Genomic DNA, 24,434 nt, shown 5'->3' on the forward strand with positions numbered 1-24,434 from the left:
ACCGATAGACGGACATTTTTTCTAGTAAAATGCTACTACTATCTAAATACGTAACTGTTAAGGCCAGAGGAGACCACATATAATTAATTATTCAGCCTGACCTTCAACAGAATTCAAGAGAACATTTTCCTGCATCATTTCTTCTACCACAGAAAAGGATTGTTATTTATCACACAAGTTTTCAGAAGCTTTCATGTTCCTAAGCACGATACCTATTACATAGAGCAGCTAAACTAAAACTTATTACCTTACTTTTAGCAATATATCCTGAAATTCACTATAAAGTAAACAGGTCTCACCTTTTTCTTCAGTCCTCAAAGGGAATTTCTTCTCTCCAGTTGGCAATTCAGGTTTAGGAGCTGTGTGTAAAACCAAATCATAGGTATTTCTGAAAGAGCTTTAATTATCTTAGTCACTATCTAAAAATATGATATACACCAATTTGTGTTTGTATTTTTTTTCCCTTTGCAAGGAGTGTAATGCCATTTATAAACATTCATTTGAGCCCAGCAAACTGCAGGCTTGTATTAAAATGTCTGAAGTAGTCTCCATCATAATTTGGGAAAATATATAGCAGCAGCAAAATACATAAGGCATAAAAAGGTAACCTTTAACTAAGGGCAGCTGCATTACAGGGAAATACAAAGCTACTTCTGAATTTAAATTTTTTTTGAAAACATGCACTGTTTCTGAAGTTCAATACTTCTTCAGACACCTATCAGCAGGCATATTTTACGTACCTGGACCTTTAACTGGAGGAGGAGGTTTCTTTGGCTTCTGAAAAATAAGTACATAAACAAAACAGATTATCAAAACACAGAAACACATTTGCTTTCTGTTTTGCATATGGTAGTGTCCAGCTTATTTACAGCTCTTTTCAAAGCATTTCATAAACGGCAATCCCAGACAGGAAGCAAAGACATAGAACTGGAAAAATTCATCTGGTATTTCCCAGCCAACCTGATAAAAAAAAAAATGTGAACAAAATGCACAGTTTCTTCAAATCTCAGATCAGCATTTCAGCAGCAAGAGTAAGCAGAAGAGGTGCAAACAAAAATTAAGAATTACATCTTATCTAGTCCAAGGAATTGCTCCAGTCACACCCATTTTAATTTCAGTTTCAGTAAGTAAACCCCACAACGTTAGTTAGTACAACGGAAGTATCAAAAAGTAATCAGGTAAATTTTAAAATCAAAAAAGGTCACTTTCACTGAACAAGAGTTCTAAACTAAATATCATGAAAACTATTTAATTTTGCAACAAGCACTTCATTTATATGAAAAACATTTGTCTGAGCTTCTTCGTCTTATACTGGAGAAAGATGCATGAACTACTCCAGCCATTAAAAACTTGCAAAATATTAAGGTGTCACAGTTTGTACGTTGACAATAACCCTACTGTACTAGGCAGCCACTTATTGCTTTCCTTGATCTGTTAAAAATAAGTTTGAATTTCCCCCATCACGGAGTACGGCTTACCTCAAGAGAAACATCTCAAACCACCTCACCCCCAGAGTCCAGCTAATGAAAATGCTCTAGAACACCTATCTACGTGGTTGCACCAAGGACAATGCTCACTGATAAAACGGTCACAAAAGCCTACTAACCCTCAGATGTTTATAAAAACATTGCTGAAGTTGTATGGGCTCAGTCCAATGCACTCCCACTAAAGTACATGTGTTAACTTGACCATCTTTGCTACACAAACTTGTCAGAACCAAAACATCATACTAATCTTGACAAAACATGGACTAAGAATTACAAGAACAAGGAGTACCACATAAAAATATGAATTTCTTTAAGTCAACACAAGAGATAATGGAGAAAAAAAAAAAAAAGAAAAAAAAAAAAACTATTTCTAAATCCCAATCAAAGATTATACGCTGCAACCTACTGGCAGGTCTTAACACAGAAAAATCCCAGTCAGTCCCCCAGGGGTTATTCAGTATTTTGTTCTTATATTTACTTACAGAACAGGATGAAACAGAACTGACTGCTTGCTTCCTTTCAAAACGTTTAGGGTTTAATTCAATCATCAGTTACACATATCACCACAGTATCAGAACTATACGTTTTTCTATATGACCTAATCATCCTTTTTAATTACAGTTAATCTGAAAAGGCAGGTTTCAATTAAATATTTAAAAATAAGTTTAACCTTTAGATCTTCTTGGTTATAGCTACTTTGAGACAGAGTTTAAAAACTGACACAATTGTATTAATATTTGAAGCAGCAGTATGCGCTGAAGTCTTTTATTCCTTGCATTCCTGTCAATTCGTTTTTGTGACACTAGAAGAAATATATAGGAACTTACAGGGAAGTCTTTATCATGTTCGTGTATTTGAACAGCAAAATTATCAGGGAAGACTCCTTCTTTACCATTGAGTTCTCCTCTCCACCAGCCTGGCTCTCCAGTATCCTAAAACAAACAATAGGATATTTAGATCAATCCTTATTTTTCCCAGAACAGATAGATTGAAAGTGCTGTTCCTGTAGCTGTTTCTCACAATATAATTGTTTTTCCAAAATATTGCATTACTTAGAAGAATACTTTAGCTACCTTAGCAAGGGGAAACAGCTAAAGATCAGACTATGTTTGGTCACTTTGTTTTCTAAAATACAGGATATGAAATTATATTTCCTCATTTATACAAGGCTAACATCTGCAAGTGGAAGAAAAGTACATAAAACCAGCTATGATTCAATGCACAATATTTAACGTTCTCGACTTCCTCCACTAGATTTAATGTTCTCAACTTCCTCTACTAGAAACACTTTCAGTAAATACTTTCTGTAGTTGGAATAACACACAATTCTACTACATAAAAGTGATTCTGATGCAACTGATCAGGCTCACTAGTCTGAAAAGCATGAAGAAGTAAGACAGGATGGATACACTTCTGAGGAAAAAATAACCAAGTAATAATAACATAACAATAACATAAGGGGAAAAAACAAATTATTAATTCTGTGTCATAGAAATCCATCACACGATCTAACTGGATAGAAACTTTAGTTTATTTATAACAGAAGTATGTGTGTTAACATCTGAAATTATTTACATATTTTAGCAAATACTTTACTCAACCCAATAAACTCTCCTGTCTATATTCTACTTACCTGTGCATAACTTACAAAAGCTACAAATGGTTAAAGTGCACTGAACATCTTACCTTAGTGATAATTTGAATAATCTCGCCTTCTTTAAAACTCAGTTCGTCATTTGTGCCTTCGTAGGAAAATACTGTCCTGCAATATTCCTTGGCTGGAACGACACAGCATAATTACTATACTTGCATACCATGGGTAGTAAAGTACATAAAAGCTTACTTGTGCTATCCAAAAGGAGAGCTCAGAAATTAATACTATAATCATCCTTCCCTTCCGGACCAGCCATCTGACGCTGCTCTACAAAGTGTTCACTATGTCATTCACCTCATGAGAAAATCAAGTTCATAGCAATATTTACAGAGAACGAGAGATAAATCCTCATGGAGTCAGGGGATAATGCCCTAAAATATTTTTATCCACAGCAGACTGCTCACTTAAAACTATAATGGCTTATCTGACATATCTAATCCCCACTGCCTTATATATATTCAGTTCTGCTGCTTTAGACGAAAGACTGATTCATGATTTTTATTGTGAGTTTATATGAGATTTTTATAATAAGCCTAATTAAATATACACAATTGTTTCATGGTGACTTAAAATTACAGGAACTTCAAATACCCAAGCAGCACATTTGCTGAAATTCTGCAATGAGAACAAGTAATTGAAGCAAAGGAAGTCCTTGGATATAACCACCTGAAACCACAGCTCAACTGAATGACTAAACTGACAATCACAGCCCCTTCTGTAAAAGCAGAAAGAATAATTCCTGTCTTTCTACTTGGTATAGGGCAATAAGGACTCTATCGTGTGGCCACAACATACCAGGACTTGGACAACACACACAGGTGAGCAGCAGCATACACCCCTGCTCAGAGGGCAGCACAACCCTAAGCCATCTCCTGTACACAGCCCGATTCTGTAACAAGGTACGCATTTCCTTGCTGCTGGGAGAGTCGGTCAGCACCACTGTACTACGCAAACCTTTGCTTCTTTCCTTCTCCAAGCACTTCTCCTCATGCCCTGGATACACCAAGTCCCACAGCACACAAAAACCATGTCAGGAAGGACTTTCCTCTGCACCAGCTGCACAGAAGGCAGGAGGCAGCAAGTGCTGAAATCCTGCAGGCTGCATCTTTCTGCCCATCCAGGTGGTCAGCTCCACCCAAAAAATCCACCCACCTTCATTAAGAGCACGTACAATTTGCCACTTCACCGTCTTACTTTGTGAGCCTGATATTCTCTAAGTCATGGAGATAAAGAAGCCCAGTTTCACTTTCTAACACTTTCATATGCTGCTTACAAAGTAATAAATCTGAACTTTGAACTACCTTTTATTAAAACATTTACTAAGTTTTCTCCTTTCCAAGAACTCAGGGGTGACCGCAGGAATCACAGATGATGTCCTCTGACATAAAGGGGGAAGGAGAAATCACCAAGTAGAAATTTCTATTTTATTTTTTAAACAAAATATTTTACATATTTGCACCAGAGGCCAAAACAAGCTTCCCAGAAATAGCTGAGGCGTACCAAAATAAGGCACACAAGTCTAAATATTTTAGGAGACCTCTGTTGTTAACATACTGAACACAGATTATTTTAAACTCTCTCAAAACTGAGGATGCATAAACAGTGCAGTCTGTATTAAAATAAAAACATTAAGAAAGAAAACCTAGCTCTTTCAAAAGTTACAAGATACTTTCAAATTATTCTATAGGTATTTTCTACTAATAATCTCCTACAATATTTATCTGGGGAGCAGAGACTCAGCATGGCTAACTGGATTAGTCCAATTTCTATACTTGTAGCATGAAATGCACTTGAAATTATGAAAGGAGCTACGTACTGAATGCTTTGAATGTTTGGTATTGAACACCCAGATTTTTCAGACAGACTTGGGTTAATTTTTATGCAAAGTTTAAGACAGGCCAAATTTCGCAATGCTCTGGGCTGCACACTGCCTTGCTGGCTCTGCAAGAAGAGCACTTCCAGCAATAGCACTGAAACGGTTTAAAAGCTGAAAATTTTAATCTACTAAAAGTAAAATCCCTGATAGACTTCAAAATCAGGATAAAGTCCAAGTAAGCATTGATTTCCATAAAATCATACACAAACTTATTTCGATATATGCTTTGGAATGGCAAAACTGAAGTGTTAACTACTCTTACCCCCACTACATTAAACACTCCTAAACTGTAATCGGCTGTTTATAAACATGGCCGTGCATACATCTATCCCACGAAATAAAGCAACACTGCTCAAGTGGCACAGATGTCCTATTTGCTGTTAGAACTCGGCCAAAGCCCTGGTTTGGCTGTACAAACCCACCGTTTCAAGTGCGCTGTTCTGCTAGATTACACAACCCCTAAAGACAGGCAAAAAGCCAGCTGTTTGTTGAAGTTTTCGTAATTCTGCAAATGATGCGTTCCATGTAAAATAACCCATTTATGCAAAAATAACTGATTTCTACATAAAAGAAAAGTACCCTTGAAATTCCAATACAGGAGCTGAAAAGCATTGTCCCTGGAACTAGGCAAAATGAGCTGTCAACACATCACAATTTTTTTATGGGGGTTGGCACTCCCAAAAGAAGTTTTGAGTTGACTTTAAAAAAAAAAACAAAAAAAAAAACAGTAGCTCTCTAGATAAAGCTAGGCAATTTAGTAGTTAAAGTCATAAATTCTCAGAGAAAAAATTTTTTTTCTTTTTTATTACTGTAAATGGAACCAGGCTACCTGGAGAATAGACTTCAAGGGAACAACAACTTTCTGATGCAAGAAACCCAGCATACAACCATGGACAGCATGCACACGAGCAACTCCAGAGTAAGCACAGCATCATTCCTATCATCCAGGAACAGAAACCAAACTGGGGGGCTGCTCTGCAACAACAGATTTCCAGCATCCCAGCTGACCACTGAAAGCTAGGCAGAATGAAAGCCAGCTTTAGCACGTCAACACAAATTAACACAAACTTAATACCCCTGCCTTATTTGCTTCTGGGAGACAACCCTACAACTGATTTCTCACTGAAATGCAAACAAAAACTCCTTCAGACACTTTTGCATTTGAATAACTTCTCAAAGATAAAGAACATTATGCACAAAAAGCAGTATACACAGAAGTATAATGCCAACAAGGGGAAAACAGATCAGTTTTGACAACCAAATACTTCTTCACCAAAGACTATCAAGCAACAGATGCACATTTCCATTAGCCTTACCTTTTGGTTTACTTTCACCTTCTGATTTTGCTCCTTCTGACGAGTTTTCCATTTTCGTTACGCAAGGAAAATGAATTGGCTTTGATCCAGGGGGATGGTGAGGTGAGGACTACAGAAACAAAAGAGAACTTTATTAACAGAAACTCATGTTTTCAGTAGCTGAGATGATGTGAAATTATCTCCAAGAGATTCACTGCGTTTTTCTTTTAAGTACTTAATTTACTGCAGTTACTTCATTATGGCCACCACAACAAGAATTTTGTCTACTGACCAAAGACAAAGCACACTGCTTTATATCTGGCAATGTCCAGCTCAATTTTTGCAATCATATTTCAATCTTCCCAAGCGTCACTGTTCCGTTACTCTGAAATTGCCTTCTCTGGCACAGAAGTGGTCATTTAACAGCTCTGCTGAAAGTAACTCTGACCATAGTTACTTGACACTGGAATGACACAGGAATATTCAGTGACCATAAACCATCTCAGCTGAAGAGGTAATCAGTTTTTCATTACTTAGGCAAACATAAAAGCATGTGAAAGCCCGTCCCAGCTTCCCTTTGCTCTTGGAGATTCAAACAGCACAGAACCCAAACACACACTTTCTCACCAGACATTTTCTCCTACACCAAAAAAAAACACAGAGGCATCACAACTGGTATGAAGTTTCAGAGTTAACACCTAACCAAAATAATTGCTCTAGTTTTCATTTCAAGATATTTACTGAGCTGTCAGGAGGACTGCGACAGCTTCAGCTGCATTCTTTTCTTCACAGTCATAAGAGCTACAAACATTAGTCAGTGCTTACCTGAGCAACCCTAGCAGTGTTACTGACGAGAAAATTCCCATTGCTTTTACTTATTCTGTTCATTTCCCTTTATAACTAGACTTTGCAGACCTACTGATGCCACAGAAACCAGCCTGAGTCTCTTTAAGAACAGATGGTGTCTGTGGGCTGGTGTTTGGTACCTCTGACATACCATAGAGGAAGCTACGGTCATTTGGGATGTTCTCAGAGTGCATATGCAATTTAATTCACTCCAGAACATAAAGGAAGCACTAAAATAACCCACCTAGGAGATTAAAGAAGGCCAGTATGGAAAGTTTTCTACGTTCTCCCCTTCCAAAAAAAGGATGCAATTAGTGTGAGAGGAAGTTTAGGCAGGCAGGGTATAAATAACCTGAACCCATGCAGGATGCTGGAGCTGACTGAAATCTATCTTACAAAAGCAAATAAACATTTGAATTGCTCACGAGTCTAAGTGCTCAGTCTTCCTGTGCTGAGCAGTTCTTGAATTCCCATAGGGGAAAAACAAAGAAGCTCTCTCTGCTCTAGAGCTTCCTGAGGACAGCTTTTATTTCTTTACTAGCTTAAGGATGGAGAATGCCCTTCCAGCATCCCTCCATTTAAACCCAAAGTGAGTTGAGCATGTACCTGAAGAAACTGTTTTAGCAAAACCTTCATAAGAATTTTCCCCATAGGGCTCTTTACGCTGTTCTCTAAGCCTATCTGCCTTTGGGATGACTTTGGCAATAAGCATAAGTGGAATATTAAATGCAAACCTCAATTGTTTATTTCATTGTCTTCAAACTACGAGAAGTTTGTTTTCTCACTTCATTTCCCATCTTGCTGAGAAGCTGCCTACAACAACTTAGCAGACTGGCTAACAAACCAAATACAGCGCCAACGTATCTTAGTATTTCTGCACAAAGAACAGTTCAAAATGACTGAGCAGGCTTCCTGTCAACTCAGTATATTTTAGAAAGGATCTTACCGCTCCCAAGTTATAAGCTGGAAAGTGAGGAAGCATGCCTTCGGACAAGCAATCTTATAACAAGAAGGCAAATTGAGAAAGCTAGCTCTTGAAAGCCTCCTCTAACAGCAGTCATGCAACAATGTAGTGGCTCCCATGGATTCCTGTACTGAGGTATAAACCTGGAGAGAATGGAGGAAAATGCATGTGCCCTCCCTGGGACTTCACAATCAATACCCCAGCTACAAATGACAACACTTTGATAACTTTGGTTTTCTGACTTACCTGAAGTTTTGATTGATTCAGAAAAAAAAAAAAAAAAAAAAAAAAAAAAGGATGCACACAACATCTACAGTTGGATAAGCATCTTTCAGCTTTGCTACTGAGGTGGGAGTGGAACCAACACATTAAAAGTATCTGTCCCTGCCCTCTTCCTGAGGACTCTCTTCCTGCCCTCGTGTCACTTTTTGCCCCGCACCAGCGCAATTATTTCTGGGCAGGCAAAGGAAAACGAATCAGTCAGAATTGCCTTTTCCAAAAACAGTCATAACCACAGACAAAAAAAAAAAAAAAAAAAAAAAAAAAAGAATTTGGACAAAGATTTAGAAGCTTTCTTGAATTGATCACTTGAATAAAAACCGAAACACTGAATGATCTCAGCTGTCAAAAGCTCGAAAAACAAAAAAGTTCTTGGTATACACTATGCATAATTTCAAGATAAATGCATTGCTGTTGTACTTATGAGGGGTAAGAGCTTCCTTGAGTTCAGATATACCAAAACCAAATTAAAGTAAGTAAATAACATGATGTTCTGTAATACTTCCTAACTTCTAAGTTAAATTTGGAGAACAAAATGCTCACACAATCTGCACATTACGGAGACACCAATGAAGCCAAAAACTTGGCAGGATTCACTGAAGGACATTTCCATTGGTAATAACACATGACACGCGGTACGGCAATTTCAACATCCACCAAAACGTGAAGGAAAAAAAAGAAACACCCCAAATATTCCTTGATTTAAAGGCTACATTCAACTTAGAATCATAGAATATCCCAAGTTGGAAGGGACCCGTAAGGATCATCGAGTCCGAATCCTGGTACCACACAGGCCTACCCAAAATTTTAGACCATGTGACTAAGTGCGTAGTCCAAACGTTTCTTAAACTTGTATAGAAACTCAGCAGTCCTGCCCCTGATTAGATACAAAATCTGTTACAGAGAAAAGAACTACCAAAGACTACAGTAGGTACATATCCTGCTATATTTTAAACCCCTGGCTTTTGAAAGGACAATTTTCATGTTAGTTTGAATTTCCCTCTTTAAAAAAAAGTCAAAACATTTGACTAGACCTTTTGGAATCCATGGTAGATAACTTACCGTGAAAGAAGTTTGAGGTGTTTTGCTTTGTTTTATAGGCAAGACCCTCTTCTTGCCTTGCCTTTGGTATCCGACGGTTACAGCCTGATTACTGAACAATACTGACAAATCTTATAAACTGCCAGCATCTACAGGATTATGTTTTCAGTTTCCACACTTTCTTTTTTAAATACAGGAAACCCCAAAATAACAACACGAACCCCTACATACCTTATCTTGCTTTTTGTCTTCTGATTCACCACTGGATAACCTTGTCTTAAGTTTAACTGAGCCTTCTTTAAAGATATCTCCAAACCCAACACCTCGTATTTTCTTTGGCTGTGCTGGTCCAGATCCAGGTTCAGCTCCATTCCCTGGAGAAGCCACAGGTGAGGTAGGACCACTGAAAACAGACTCTGAAAGTGAAAGGATAAAAAAACACAGTTGTTTTAATAGCTGAAATTATTTCTTTGCTCTTCAGAGGAAAAAAAAAAATGGAAGAGACACAGCTGTGTGCATTGCTCTTACAGCTTATTGCAGCTACAATACCTCCCTTTTTTGTCTAGCTGTATGTTTAACATAAGATCATCTGAAACAACACACATTGAATAGTCTGGCAACTCAGTCATTAGATTATTAATATTCCTTGCCATTTCAAACATCGAGGCTCCACAGTCTGTAATCATCAGCATTAGATTTTATGAAGCACTGCTGAGTAGTGTAAGACATGGGTTTTGTCCAACACTTAAAAGCTTATCACATGCAGCAGAGCTATAGCTGCCAAAGGCTATGATCAATAAAGGGCCATCATGACGCCAAAATGAGTGCACTTGTTTCAACAACCACAACAAAGAAAACTGTGGTGCAGTAGCAGAGACTGATGCCTCTCAAGGCAGCAAGTGAAGTTTTCCTACAGCTCAAAATACCAAAAAAAAAATACCTGAAAACAGTTTCTTGTGAATTTATTTATGTTTTGGTAACACTGTGAAGTTGTGTTGCCACTTCAGTTTCTGAACTATATTACTCTTCACTTGGTTGTTTTCCTTTTAGTTCTCTAAACGGATAGCTACAAATTTCATTAATGAGAAAATTCCAAAAAATCACAGCTCAGAGAATTTACTTTTTCTCAGGAGTAAAGAAATATAGCAGATACCTGAGAACCTGACTGTCAAAGTACTGAGCATTAAATGTAAACCCCAGGCAGGAGGGTGGGTGGTGGTGGTGCTGAAAATCATAGCTTCTAAGATACTAACAGAAAATACAATCATTTCGAGATTACTGTTCAGTTTCTCTGAATCTCAGTATTCGTGAAATAAGATGGACACATACCCATTTGTACACTCATCTCACCAGATATCACTAGTCTCAGCAAAACTAAGCTCTAAATAGGTGTTGATCTATTTGGGACTGCTCAAATCAAACAACTCTTGGCTTACACTACTGAAATTATTTCCAGAATTTACAAAAAATCAATTATTTTTTCTTTCTGAGCAAACCCTTATTAGAAACTATTATTACTTAACATCTTGTAAATGTGGACAGAAAAATATTAAAAACACACACTTTTTGCCCTTGAACATTATACAGCTTTTTTTTTTTTTAAGCATTAACTCCCTTCAGGACACTACTCCCAAAGATTGCTCCCATTTCAGCAATATCATATCAAAGTTCCCCAGCCTTCAAACAGGTCTTCAAAAACATAAGGCCTCAGGAATACAGTTTCAAGGCAACAGACTAAATAATTGTCTGGAAAGCATGTACCTGCCTGGCACCCCTCAGCATTTAAACTACTGTTCAGCTACAGACGGTCTGCTTCTGTCTTAGCTATACAGTCAGAGCCAAAAAGGAATGGCTAAATTTAAAAGCTGCCTTAAAAACAATCCAAGGAATATGTTTGATCCAGTGTCCATTTTAGTATTTGTTAGACATGAAAAATACTTTATTCTTAGAATCAAATATAATAAGATTGCACAACAACCACAACGTTCCGAATTGTATGAGATTTAAAATAATTTTGCTATGAGCTTACAAGAAAACAGAATACCACCTGCGTCATCCAGAGAGTCCTGTGTTTCTCCATCATCCATCGATTCCAATTCTTTCACAAAGTTGGAAGGAAACAGCCCTGACTTGCCATTTAGTGTTCCACTCCACCAGCCTTCTTCTACCTGTACAGAAATATTTTGCACATTAATTAAGCAAAAGGAAACTAAAATACAACACCTGTTGCAACATTTAAGTACAGCAATTTAAGCAATCTAAAAAAATGTATATCAATTGAATTCATACTTCACTTAAGGCAATCTTTATGCAGTCTTGTTGCCAGTCCAGTTCCCACCAGTCCCATTTCCATTGGCCCTGTATCCGTTGACCAACTTCAACGCTTGTATCTTCTGATCAAAGATAATTTCTACAGATGACGTTCAGTAGAAAAAAGTCCTTAGGGACATCACAGCTTAGTTTTCCACTACTCTGTCATCCATTCCTTCTGGCAGGAAACAGCTGGCTGAAGAGCAGATGCCTAGCTCTAGATCAGTTAGAAGATATGGATCCCTTCCCATCTGAGTTGGCCAACCAACGTAGGCAGCCAAGATGCCTGAGTTTTGTGACTAAGGGTACAAGTCCACTGGATATGAAATGAGATGAAATTTTGTTAGCTTCGCTATTCACAAACCATCTCATTTTTGTACTAGAAACAAACCTGTTTTGGTTTGTTTTAAGGACAAACCTGTGATGATCTGTTAAGTGCTTGGATTCCTGGTGTTATTCACTCTAAAATATTTAATGGAAGGCTCATCATGAATATGACACCATTCAAAACACAAGGAAAAGCAGGGCGCACGTAGGTAATGGTGTAAAATATGATGCCAGAAAACTGAATAAGAATTGTGTTCTTTTTTTTATGAACACATTTGAAGATATCTGAAATTATGTGAAGGTAATTTGCCCAATGAACAATATGTAAAACTGAGATGAGATCAACTAAAACAAAATATTTTGAAGTTTTTCTGCTTTAAGGCTGGAAAACTGTTTTTAGAAGAGAAAGAAAAACAACAGAATAAAACAGCATCTGTTTATGTAATCTTTTTATAGCCTTGCTTTGTAGGACACTGCGCCTGACACAGACATAATTTTTAAACCCTAGCTTACCTCCAGGCAGGCAGAATGCATGCAAAGCCTGGCAGCTACAGAGACAGACAGGCAGTGGAAAAACAACGCCTTTCTTTTAAAAGACATCCTAGTTACCGAATATAGCTTCGTTGTGGATGGTTTAAATACGGAGACTGGTCCAGCAAATCAAATTTCAAGCAGATTCCTGACAGATGCTGATCACACTCCAGCTCCTCATGCTTTACATAATACATGACAGAAAACTGAAATTAAAACGCCCTGAATCACACATACTACCAAAGAGCCATGAGAAAGGGTCTTTTCATGCTTAGGATATAGAAAGAGATTGAAGCATCCCTTTATTTCTGCCATTAGAAAAGGTCAGCAAAGCACTCTACAGACTTGCAAGGCAAAGCAATGCCAGATTCAGAGACAGGCAGGAATAGATTAAACGTTATCTGAGTCAATACCCTCACCATGATGTCCTTAAAAAACCTGATGACATACAAACCAGTGTTACCAGAGAATGCATCTTTAATCAACATTAAAGAACAGATGAAGAAAATAAAAAAGGTTCTGTGTGGCTTGGTGAAGAGCAACTGTGTATTTCTGGGTGCTAATACTAATGATGACAATTTCAGGACATCTTCCATTTTAAAACCCTACTACAGGATCCAATTTCCACAAGAGGGAGATACAGCTCTGGTACAGCATCGGTACTTTTTTTGAATACCATCAAGTTGCTGCTATAAAAAGATGAACTCTCAAGACTTCTGAACAAAGGGGGAAAAAATGACTGAAACAGTTTTACCAGTCTGAACTTCAAAAAAAAAAAATCCAGTAGTTGAGCCTTATGAACTTGTATTATGCAATACAAATACAATACTACAAAAAAAGTTTCTTTTAAACCTAGTCTTTAGTGCTGCATCTGACAGGAATGTGAGAAAAGATATGAAGGAGATACAAAAAGGTTAGATAAATTATACAATTACCACATGTACTTTGTGTATACTGTATGCATAACTCACAAGTTCTGTAAACAAAAGGCCCCGATGATTCAGCCACATAGCACAAAGGCCTTCTTCCCTGCTCCTGAACCTTGTAACCTGCTCTCTTCAAAATTAGTCATTTACCTTCCAAAGCCATGACCTCCACTTTTAATTTCATGATCATTCCTGTAAATGACTAACCATTCAATTTAGGAAAACAATTGCAAGTGCTACACCTGATAACACTGCTCTGTTATCAGGTGTGGCTGGTAGAGCTTATTCCCCTGAGCAGGTGATTTTGCTTTATTATTTTCTCCAAAGAAGTGACCAAATGCTCTCTCAAAGTAATAATCCTAAGTTATCTGTAAATTTAAGTTACCCATTATATAAATAGCACCTTTTATATATAAATGAAAGCAAGAATCATTTCACAGTAATGAAGACAAGTTAGCCACAACTAACAGTATTATTTTCTATGATTCTTCACATTTCTGGCCATAGAATCATGGAATGGTTTGGGTTTGGAAGCACCTTAAAGCCCATCCAGTTCCACTCTGGAACTACAAATACTACAAATACGTATTTTCATTTCATTATTTTAAAGTGTTTTTGTTGTCTTTGTTGTTTTTAAAATATATGTGTTCCTTGCACCCATTCTGTGAGAGACATAACAGCACAAAATTGTCCTAGGCCAGCTATTTTTACAAAGTTCTGTGGAAACATATCAATTTCAAGAAGTTTAATCTTTTTTGAAAGCCAGGTGAGGTATATGAAAGGAAGGAGCACAGGCACAGAAATAAACATGAGAACAGAAACAACAAACCGTGTCTCCAAAAAAAAAAAATCAGTTCTATCTAGGAAACCAGATGAATAATTACCTTGATCTTTTTGTTTTCATTAGCTATTTGGTCTTGTGATACATCATACTGAGCACCCCTCTCAAAATAATTGCGAAAGTTAACATGTGAGACTCAAAACAGCAGCTCCCAAAGCAGTTTACTGCTTGAATGGTTTCCAGTGATATTGTTCTGTCTACTGAATGGTACAGTGCAAGCATTTATGAAGCCAGGACTGCTGCACACAAGCACTATCCACAAATTAAACTGATGAGGTTACCCAGGAGCACTCCTTTTTAAAAAAAAAAAACACTCTCACACAATGGAATTTATGAGACTGATTTTGGTGAGCAGGTTTAACAAGTCACTTGGTTTTATTCAAAGCTAACAAAACAAATTCTAGAAATCATTAGCTCAATTGCATCTAAAAGCACAATTATTTCCTTGCTATGAAAATGGACAAGTCATTCCTGGCAATTATCAGAATCCTGGAGAGTTAGCATTCTCTTCAAATGAAGTCATCCAAGTGAAAGATGCAATCTCAAAGCTACTTCAAGAGCACCAACAGACTCATGGCTAGAAAGAAATATTAAGTCTTTTTCCTTTCTTGGATTCTCAAGGAAACAACAAGGAGGGGCTGTACCAATGGAGGCCAGAGTATGCTGTGCAGTTTTCCATCCAGTTCTGAAAGGATCCTTCCGTGATCACTCTGGTCTTTTCCACAGGTTCTCTGACAGACTTAGCTCTTGTAAGAGATACTCTTCCCATATAATCAAGCCTCCCACAACACTAGTTGATATTGAATGGAACAGGTAGCAAGGAGACAAGGAAAAAGAAAATAACTCCCCCACAAAACCCCTCTCAGATGCACAGGGTGACTGCCATCAAGTTCTGAACATCAATACCAAGCTTTAATTGTTTTCTTACTCAGTGGAAAATGAAATGGAAATTACCAACACATTACCAACTACATTTGTAAGTCCCCTATTTCTGTGCAAGTGGGTAGAAGTGCATCGTACAACAAGCACAGTTTGTTGTAACAAATGCTGTTACTATTAGTTCAAAGTTTAAGCGATGAAAGACTTTGTACAAAAGCACCAAACTGGAAAATCAGGTCAAATAGCATTTTTCATCTAAACCGAGTTAGGGTATGTCATGTTAAAGGCAAATGGTCAAAGAATTTTAGTATAAGCATCCTAAAAGCAAGGATCACATTGACAGAGCCAAAGAACTGTGGAAGTCTTTTGAAAAAGAAATGAGCGTGCTGAATTACAATTTATTGCTGTGAAGATGAAATACTTCCCCTAGTATTTGTTGATTTAGGGTAAGAACCTGAGAGAAAGAACTCCTAAAATATTAGCTTTATCCTCTGCTATACCAACTCCTTTGCTATTTTCCAACATCCTTGTATTTAAAATATTACAAAATAAATTAAAAAAAAATAATAAAAAAGTCACTTTTGACCACACGAAGACAAAACCAGCTCTGTGAAATAGCTTACCTCTTCACTGATGTCGATCACATCCCCCACCTTGAGTTCCAGCTCATCCTCATTCTGTGGGACATATTCAAAGAGCACCTTACATTGCCTCTTCTTGGACTCTGATACAAAGGAAATTGAAAAATAATATTTTAAAATGAAAACTCATTTTTCCTTAGCTTCCAAGTATCAAATCTGACCAGAACACCGGTAAACCACCCCAAAAAGCTACATAAGCTTCTGCTTCTGTTTTTCCAGTTTGTTTGCGTCACTTCAGCCTAACAAGTTATACCTTAAATGTAGCTTGAAAGCCCTTGAGCGTCTCACACTGTGAGTTACAAATAAGCAAACAGTGCACAGACAATTACTAACTGCTATTAAAAAAAAAAAAAAAAAAAAAAAAAGACATGTTGACTCAAGCAAGTCCCCAGTACAATAATTTTCAAGCTACTTCCTGACTGAAACCTGCAAAGATGACAGTAGCTGCCGGCTGCAGTGTTAGCACTTGCTTGGAAGAAAATCTGCAAGTTTCAGCCTCCAGTCTTTAAGCAACCCTGCCCCTGTTCAAGCAAAAATATGTATCAAAAGCTTGACGTACATCACACTGTTTTCTTACAGTGGTCTTACAGGAGCTATACTCATGTAATTTCTGTACTCCCTCTTACATTGTGCACTCCATCCATACTCAAGCTTCAACAGATAAGATTAGCTGCGTAAAAATAATGCAAACATAGATACAGATTGATCCTTGTCTTCTTACAGCAGTATTGAAATTCCAAAGTCAGAAGTTAAGAAGATCGCCACACCCAGCATCCTCAGTACGGAACAAGCCAGACATCTGAGTAATATGCAGCATCTAAAATTTCTGAGAGCGATCACTAAATTAAGAGTTTTCTACATACTGCTATATGGCCTCTGCTTTGGAGAGCTTAAAGTCAAGATGCAAAAACATGAAGCTCTAGAGGTTGTTTCTAATAACATGTAATTGCTCACATAATACAGCCTTCTTTCAAGTCTACAGAAGTTTATACAGCAGCCAAGAAGGACTATTATGTAAACAATAATTGAAATAAACAGTTCACTGGCCTCTACTACCACCTACAATGCTTTTAGGGTTCCTTCTTTGAACGAGATTAATACCAAAAATGTGAATTAAGGAGTCACACGGCCATTTGGTATACATCTGATTTCCACTTTTCTTTTCATATTGTAATTCTCTCTAAAATAGGGTTAAAAAACAGATGCATTTTGCATCTAGAACTCTCCCTCACCAGCAAGCTGTTTTCAATGCTATCTACTTTCAAAAGTTCCAGTTTTGAAAATCCCTAGATTAACCTAAGAAGCTAACTGATCAGTTCAGAAAACAATATTCCAGCCTCACACAATGCTGGGACTGTTGGGATGGCAGCTGCCAGACAATTCTGTCCATTTCCAGAAACAAAACAAAAAAAAAAAATCTGTCTCTCATTACATTTTGTTTTCTACAGGGTAGACTAAATTTAGCCCTTTGTTACACAATTTAGTACACCTCCTGTATTTTCATTTTCCTGAATAAACGCAGCAATCTAACTGATAGGAATATCGCCTGTAGCTTTCCCACCTGATAGAATATACACGTGTTCAGTGAGAGGTGCATGAGACCAACACATGGGGCTTTCTAGACAGAGAAAACCTGCCTTGTCACGCATGGGAAACTTGCTATTAGTTTTAAAGAAGCTTAACTTTTGTTTTTGAAGTTGTAAACCTCATTTTGCCAGGTTAGGAACTAGAAACTGAAAGATGACTAAATAATCCAAAAACCTTTTGAAGGGAATGAGCGATTGCCCAGGCAAAGGCAAAAGAAAACAGCAAACAGAATCTGCAGAAGCTGTTTAAACAGCCTTCCCAGAAAGAGGGAACAGCAAGCAAAATGGAAATACAGACACTGCTGTTATGCCAAATAAACATTTGTGTGTTTCAAGGAAGGTTCCTGAACACCGTTTTGTACTAGAAAAATGAGTCTAGCCATAACACCGCTAATTTTGAGATCAAATTGTATGCACCATACTGATCATGGCTACACAGCAATCAGCATGAGGCAACGAGCCCTGTTGAACACAGAATTATTCCAAGATTAGGGATATCAGAAGAGGCAGTCGGTATATGAACTGGTATCAGATGAAGTTGATTCCTTTTCAGGGCCTGGTTGTGTTAATCTAGGGAAAAAGACTAACTTTCTGGACTAGATTTTCAAATGCTTGATGATGAAAGCACCTAATGGGCACACATGCCATCGTCAAGAACTGTATTCAGATTCAGTCATTCAAAAGTCATTTTGAGAATAGTATCATTTGTTGTCTAGAAAGCAAAACTTTTCTAGATGGAAGAAGTGACTGCAGGAAAACTTTTTAATTACCAGGAACAGGCCTGCAGTTCTCATTCAGGTACTTTGCAATACAAGCAGAGCTGACATAAAATTGAACAGCAACAGTTCCTTTCCATTGCCTTCAATGCCGATCAAAAAAAGAAAGGCAATATTCTCTGGAATCTGGAAGAGGTCTAAATTCTGCTCTCATCAGAATTCAGCCCTACTGCTGCTAAGAACTGGATCATCCAGGAGCACAGTTTGGCTTAGATTAAAAAGTTTTGGCTCCTGTATCTCTAGTTTTCTGTACATCCTTAAAACTGACAGGCTGATAATTAAAACTGACAAACTGATAATTGATGTTTATTAAAATGCTCAACAGCAGTTTATGCAAGTGAAAGAATTGTAAACGCTCCATACTCTTCTTGAAGGTTTTGGGTGGTGGATGAGGCTGGAATCCTCCTGCTGGAAGCCCACAGATATTCATACGCTGAACAAGGCTTGCTACATTGCCAGGTTTCTCCTTCTTGGCTGGTAGGGCATCATCCTTGGGCTCTACATCCTTCTTAACTTCCTGAAACAAGAGGTTAAATTACCCAAGAGGTCAGTACTGTTAGCAAGGCACTGTACAGACTAATAGATTTGGGATACTTACCATTTGGTTTGTAATTATGTACTATACCCAAAAAACATGGCCTTCTGCATCTAAACTCACTAAAGGCCTTTATAAACATGACCCTTCCATAAAATTAGAAGTCAGGTGAGTTGATGTGCCAAGAAAACTCAGAAACAAGAGCAGTATTGTAGACATCCATTCAAACTCTATGGAAAGTAGCTTCAAGGCCAGAGAAGTCCCACACAAGTCTTAAGCTCATATTGAAAACCCAAGCAAAATATGAGACAAATAAATAATGACAGAGCCATAGCATAGGACACTAAAGAAAATCAATATTCAAGTATAAGAAGCTGTATTGGGTGATCATCTCAGCCTTACAGCTCAGAAGTTGCTTACAGACAAGGTGTAATGGTACTGCTGAAAAAAAACAAATAGAAAAGAAAGCAAGATACTGAGTAACAGAGAGCATTTTGCCAATAGCACTGGAATTGACAGGAAGGCAGACAACAGTTAACACCTTAACTTAGGAAAGATATGCCAAATGAAATAAAGAAACGTATAAACAAGAAAGAATCTGCTGTTGATGGAAAAAGCCGTGTATTTAAGCAGTTATTCCACTGCATCAGCTCATTTAATGAAACTCTACCTGAGAATGAATACTCCAAGACAAGAAGGCAATCACTCAACGTAAGAAGAAACCCATTAGGTGTGGTCAGCAGCCCCTCTCGTGCAGAACACAGCTCACAACAGCAGCAATCCAGGGCTAGCATGCCACCCCGCACGCTCTCTGCTGTCTGATCTCCCACATTCCCCGATCACCCATCAGGGTTTCATTAGGAAGGTTCCCTCCAGTCCCTTTGATGTCTGCAGATGAATTTGTCTAATTCCTTTCCGAATCCATGATCCTGCCTGCCACTGCTTGCTTGGTTATAAATACCAGATACTTTTTGCTAATGCAAAGAAGCCCCTTTCTCTCTCATCTGTTTTAAACTGACACCTTCACACTCCCAATACATGCTCCTACAATCACATTTACCACTGCCTTCATGCTCACATAAACCTTGATCACATCCCCTCAGCTGGAGCCCCAGTTTTGTCAGCCCCCACATCACAGGGCAGCTGCTCCATCCCCTTGACCACCTATCTAGCTGCCTTTCCCCAGCTTTCCCGATGAGCCCTGGCACCCTGTTGGTGTTTTGGCTGTTACTGCCCCCAGAGCTGAGGATTTTGGAGAACTGAGAGTGACACCACCAAATATTCCTGAGCTGACAACCAACTCAGCTGGCATTTTCACATCGCCGCAGTACAGATTATTATTGTTTTATTTATTTATATACACGACTTGACATTTACCTACCATCAAGCTCAGCTGCCACCTTTTTCAACGCTCAACTCCACACCATCAGCGTGACATTTAAAAACTAACAGCTCTTGCAAAATGGGAGTTTCCACTGTTAGGTCTCTGCTCCCCACCACTGGAGATACTGAATAAAGCTGGCATTACAACCAACTCCTAGGAGATCCCTCTGACACATCACCCTGGCATGTCACCACTAAGTTCTTTGCTTCTTATTCTTAAACCAAATTTCAGCCCATAAAATAATTTTTCCTTCTGTATCAAAGCAGCTGCATTTCTTCAATGACTTGATGCAAAATATTTTCCAAGATTCTCTGAAAATCTAAATGTATTGCATCCACTGGGTCTTATTCACCTGTGTACTTAGCAAGAGCCTCGAAGCTCCTCAGCACTGCCACTGGCTGCTCCTTTTCTGAGGAATGCAAACATATGTAATTTGCAGCTTTTTGTGATCCAGTTGTTATTTCAGCTACAATTGCAATAGAACACTTAATATATGAAAACAATGGTTTCACTACATTTATACTTAAAATTCGAGGACTTAAAAAGAGCTTTAAGGCAGTAAAACCCACGCACGGATAAAACAACAACAACAAAAAAGTATGAGAAATGTATTCAGTAGAATGTATCTGGTGCTTTTTGGAACATTAAAGCTCTTAAAGCTACTTACTGCAGCTGTCCAGCTGGAAAACTAAACATGTCTGGAAAGCTCCTGATGCTTTCAAACATGCCACGGACCTCATGTCAAACACTTCAAGGCACCTTCCAATTTCCCCAAAGGACAGAGGAAGTAGAATAAGCAAGACTACAGACAGCACAATTTTTCCTCCCACTCATTTCCATTACATAAAGAGGCTTTTCAGCAAACAGGCAAGCTATTCTTGCTTTTACTCTCCTTCATCCGCAGGGAATTCAGCCCTGGAGATCTCGAGCTCTGCAGAGATCCTATATTCCAAGCCAAAGAAAAAAAAAGGGGGCTCCAGAAAAGCAAAGCATCGTGACCATCTCCTCCCTATAAGTAGGCGTTCCAAACAAAGACGATGTCATTTTCAGTCTATCATCAGTTTTTTGGCCAGTCACTCGCAAGTCTGATAAACCATAAAGAATCCAAGTTGGCTATAGCTAAAAAGTTTGCCTCCCCCTAAAACCTGTTTCTAGTTGCCTTCCTGACAAGGGCACTCTGCTCATCAAAGAAACATGCTGGCACTTGAAAACTTGCCTGTCGTGGCTATATCCCTGGATTTTAAAATAAGTCTTTTACTACTGAACTTTTATAACATCCAACGCTGCCAGCTGCCCCAGGAATGAATGCTTCTCCAGGTAAGCCGTTTCTCTGCCATAACACTCCCCACTAAGGAGTCAGCTGCAGGCTCGCTCTCCAGGTTTGCACTAATGCTGCACCTTGCACATAGCTTCAGGAGCTGCAGGGATTTTGTGAAATGCACAGAGATGAGAAAGAGAAGTGGGGAAGACACATACAGGCAGCTTGTATATATGGGCAAAAGTAAGATCAGCCACTTTTAAGAAATAAAATTAAAAACTACTGACAGAACCATTTTGAAATTTTTAGGTAGGCACCAGCTTTACCAGTAACTGAAGGTAGACAACAAGTCAAAAGGTAGCATCACAGGCAGCAAAGTAATTGATAGATCACAAACAAGAGAAAGATTGAGACAAAAGCAGAGACCACAACAGAAAACCAAAAACTCTAAAACGAAAGGAGGAACACTTGAGACACTTTTCTTGCCTGGGCTGAGTCAGTAATTGATATGGTCACAGGCAGGAAATACTCAGAGTCTAATACAAAACCAGCAATGGCAAATTTAACAAAATATAGTCGAATTAGATTTTTTTTAAACAATAAGATCAAAAATAATTACAAGGCAGGTTCAAAGGCTGCAAGTTTATTCAAGATTACTGAAGAAGACTTCGTACAGCAGAAACCAGGCAGAATGATGAGGCACGTACAGACTGGTACCATGGGACCTTCCTAATGCAACCAAGCTCTGCAGGTTGAGCATGCGGTTAGAATGCTTCCTGATCTAAGGTGCAAGGAGAAGAGCAAAAAGATTATGGGGTAAAAACAAGAGCAGAGTGGTATGAAACAATCAGAAAAGATTTGCAATGAACAGATGGAAGTCAAATACTGATGTCAGTGACATGTGACTCCGAGAGTGGGTAGTGGCGTGTCTGTGTGTCAGAAAGCACACTGTAAACACAGCATCATCTAAAGCTGCTTTGCATCAAGGGGAGGAACAACAACCACACAGGGGCCTATCACTCCAGCAGCTACTGATAATCTCGTTCAGACAAAAAAACAACAACAGAAGGGGCTAGTAAGCAGCACATGGATAAGCCAACAACTGCTTTCTCAGTATGTTACCTACTAACCTTTAGAACATCCTTGTAAAGCAAGGACTTGATTGTTGGCAGTGACAAGGAAGTGGAGCATTAATTATCCTTCCCCAGGGCATTAAAAACACACTGAAATCAAAACAAGGTAAAGCAAATTCTGGAATACCTGGTCTCCACACCTGTGTGCAGTCCACCACACCACAAACCCATATTTCCTATCACTCCTCTGACAGTAGGAAACTGCTCTAGATGCATTTTTAAAAGCTTGTTGGGATCCTCTCTCACCTACCACTCACCACTTCGAGCAATTTCATCCCGAACATAAATCGTTATGACTCTGACCTTTGGGACATACAAAGATTTTACGAAGGAAAATTCCTAACCGTGACACACATCAATTCAGATCACTGAAAACTGACACTAATTGAGCCAAACACTAATAAATACCCCCATGAAGTCTGCGATACTTACATCTCTGCCAAAACAACTGGCCCGAGCTTCAGTGGTCAGAAAACAACACGGCATGCAGGTCTGATTTCTTCACTCAAATCAAAATAAAACGTCCCAGTTACTGTTATATCTAATCTGAACATGCCCAACACCTAATCAGTGTCTTCAGAGCAAGTAAGGGGGTTTTGTTTTAATTGTTGCTTTTTTAAATCAGACCTGTATATTTAAATAGGGTTCACATTAGCACAATACCAACAAAAACTTTCCAGGACACTTCAGCTTGTTCTGAAATGAGACCACCACTTGCTGCCAACCAGAAAAAAAAAAAAAGGAAGAAGAGTCAGACATTAGCTGCAGCTGGAAATTTTAATATTTTTATTATGCCAGTCCACTACAGTTCGAGCCTTGTCAGTGTTTCCATTAGCAACACATATTTTATGCATTTATGACTTGGCAGTGCAAGTTCAGTACAGACTCTCTTGGCATAAAATGTTCAACTTGGAAGCAACCACCCACTCTTTCTGGGGCAAACCACAGCCCTAGTCATAAAGGTTTCAGGCTTTCATAATCTCTCTTAAACACATACGTCACATCACTTACAAACTGCTGATATCACTACAGGCTGATATGTGACATTGTGTACAAGTCTAACTCAATAGCAAAAAAAGATCGGTGTAATCCTAAGATGTCTTTGTTTTCATTGCATCTGCCACAGTTTAACAATTCCTTAAGGGGAAAAAAAAAGATATTTTATATAAATAAAATAATTTCAAAGTCATCTGCATAGATCAACGTGTGAAACAAGTCATTGTGCTTTATACATGGACAAAAATCCAACATGCCTGAAGTTCCGTGTAGCCTCCATGATGCCCATGCAAATGAGCAAATAACCAGGCAGTTTTGACCTACTTTTAAGCAAGTAAGCAGCCTTCCCACTATCAGCTGCTTAACCACACGTTGCTCAGACAAGGACAGCAGGATCCTCCCCAATTCCATCACCAGAAGCAGACAGCACTACAGTCACCAGGCACTGAGGATAGAGAAACCAGGCCAGAACATCTGAAGGGACATGAGGGATGGATGGTTATAAATTTGAAGTCTATTCCTGAATAACAAGACAAAGAGAAGTTCCATACCCAGGAAACCTAAAATCTTAGCTAGATCCTTCAAGCATAAATATTAGAATATTTTTATACCCAACCTTCTTCTATACATGCCATTTTATCAAGAACAATTCTCTTTCGTATTGTTTCCATTGTAAACTAAGAAACATCAGCTTGTGCAAAAGCCACGTGCATTTCTGTCCTTGGCTGGGTGCATTTTCCAAGTGAGAGCTTAGGCAGCAGCAAATGGTCTCAGCACCTAAAAAGACAGAGGTGAAAAGCACACAGACCTAGAAATCAGGGCCTCCACAGAGGGAAGTCTCAGCCTTTTTCTCCCCCATCAGAACAGCA

General features: G+C 38.5%; 1 protein-coding gene across 1 annotated transcript in view; it reads right to left on the bottom strand.

Annotated features, from left to right (window-relative positions):
- The window catches only part of CD2AP (CD2 associated protein), a 75,152-nt gene that overhangs the window by 16,867 nt on the left and 33,851 nt on the right, over positions 1–24,434 (bottom strand). Inside the window, exons 3-11 of the mRNA XM_084283297.1 lie at positions 18,623–18,776; positions 15,880–15,980; positions 11,490–11,610; positions 9,674–9,858; positions 6,334–6,442; positions 3,174–3,265; positions 2,315–2,419; positions 741–777; positions 300–359 (exon numbers count right to left, since the gene is read on the bottom strand). Coding sequence (XP_084139423.1) covers positions 300–359; positions 741–777; positions 2,315–2,419; positions 3,174–3,265; positions 6,334–6,442; positions 9,674–9,858; positions 11,490–11,610; positions 15,880–15,980; positions 18,623–18,776 — 964 coding nt within the window. The remainder of the gene's footprint in view (positions 1–299; positions 360–740; positions 778–2,314; positions 2,420–3,173; positions 3,266–6,333; positions 6,443–9,673; positions 9,859–11,489; positions 11,611–15,879; positions 15,981–18,622; positions 18,777–24,434) is intronic.

The sequence above is a fragment of the Netta rufina genome (assembly GCF_964035555.1).
Source record: "Netta rufina genome assembly, chromosome: 3".
Classification (NCBI taxonomy): Eukaryota; Metazoa; Chordata; class Aves; order Anseriformes; family Anatidae; genus Netta; species Netta rufina.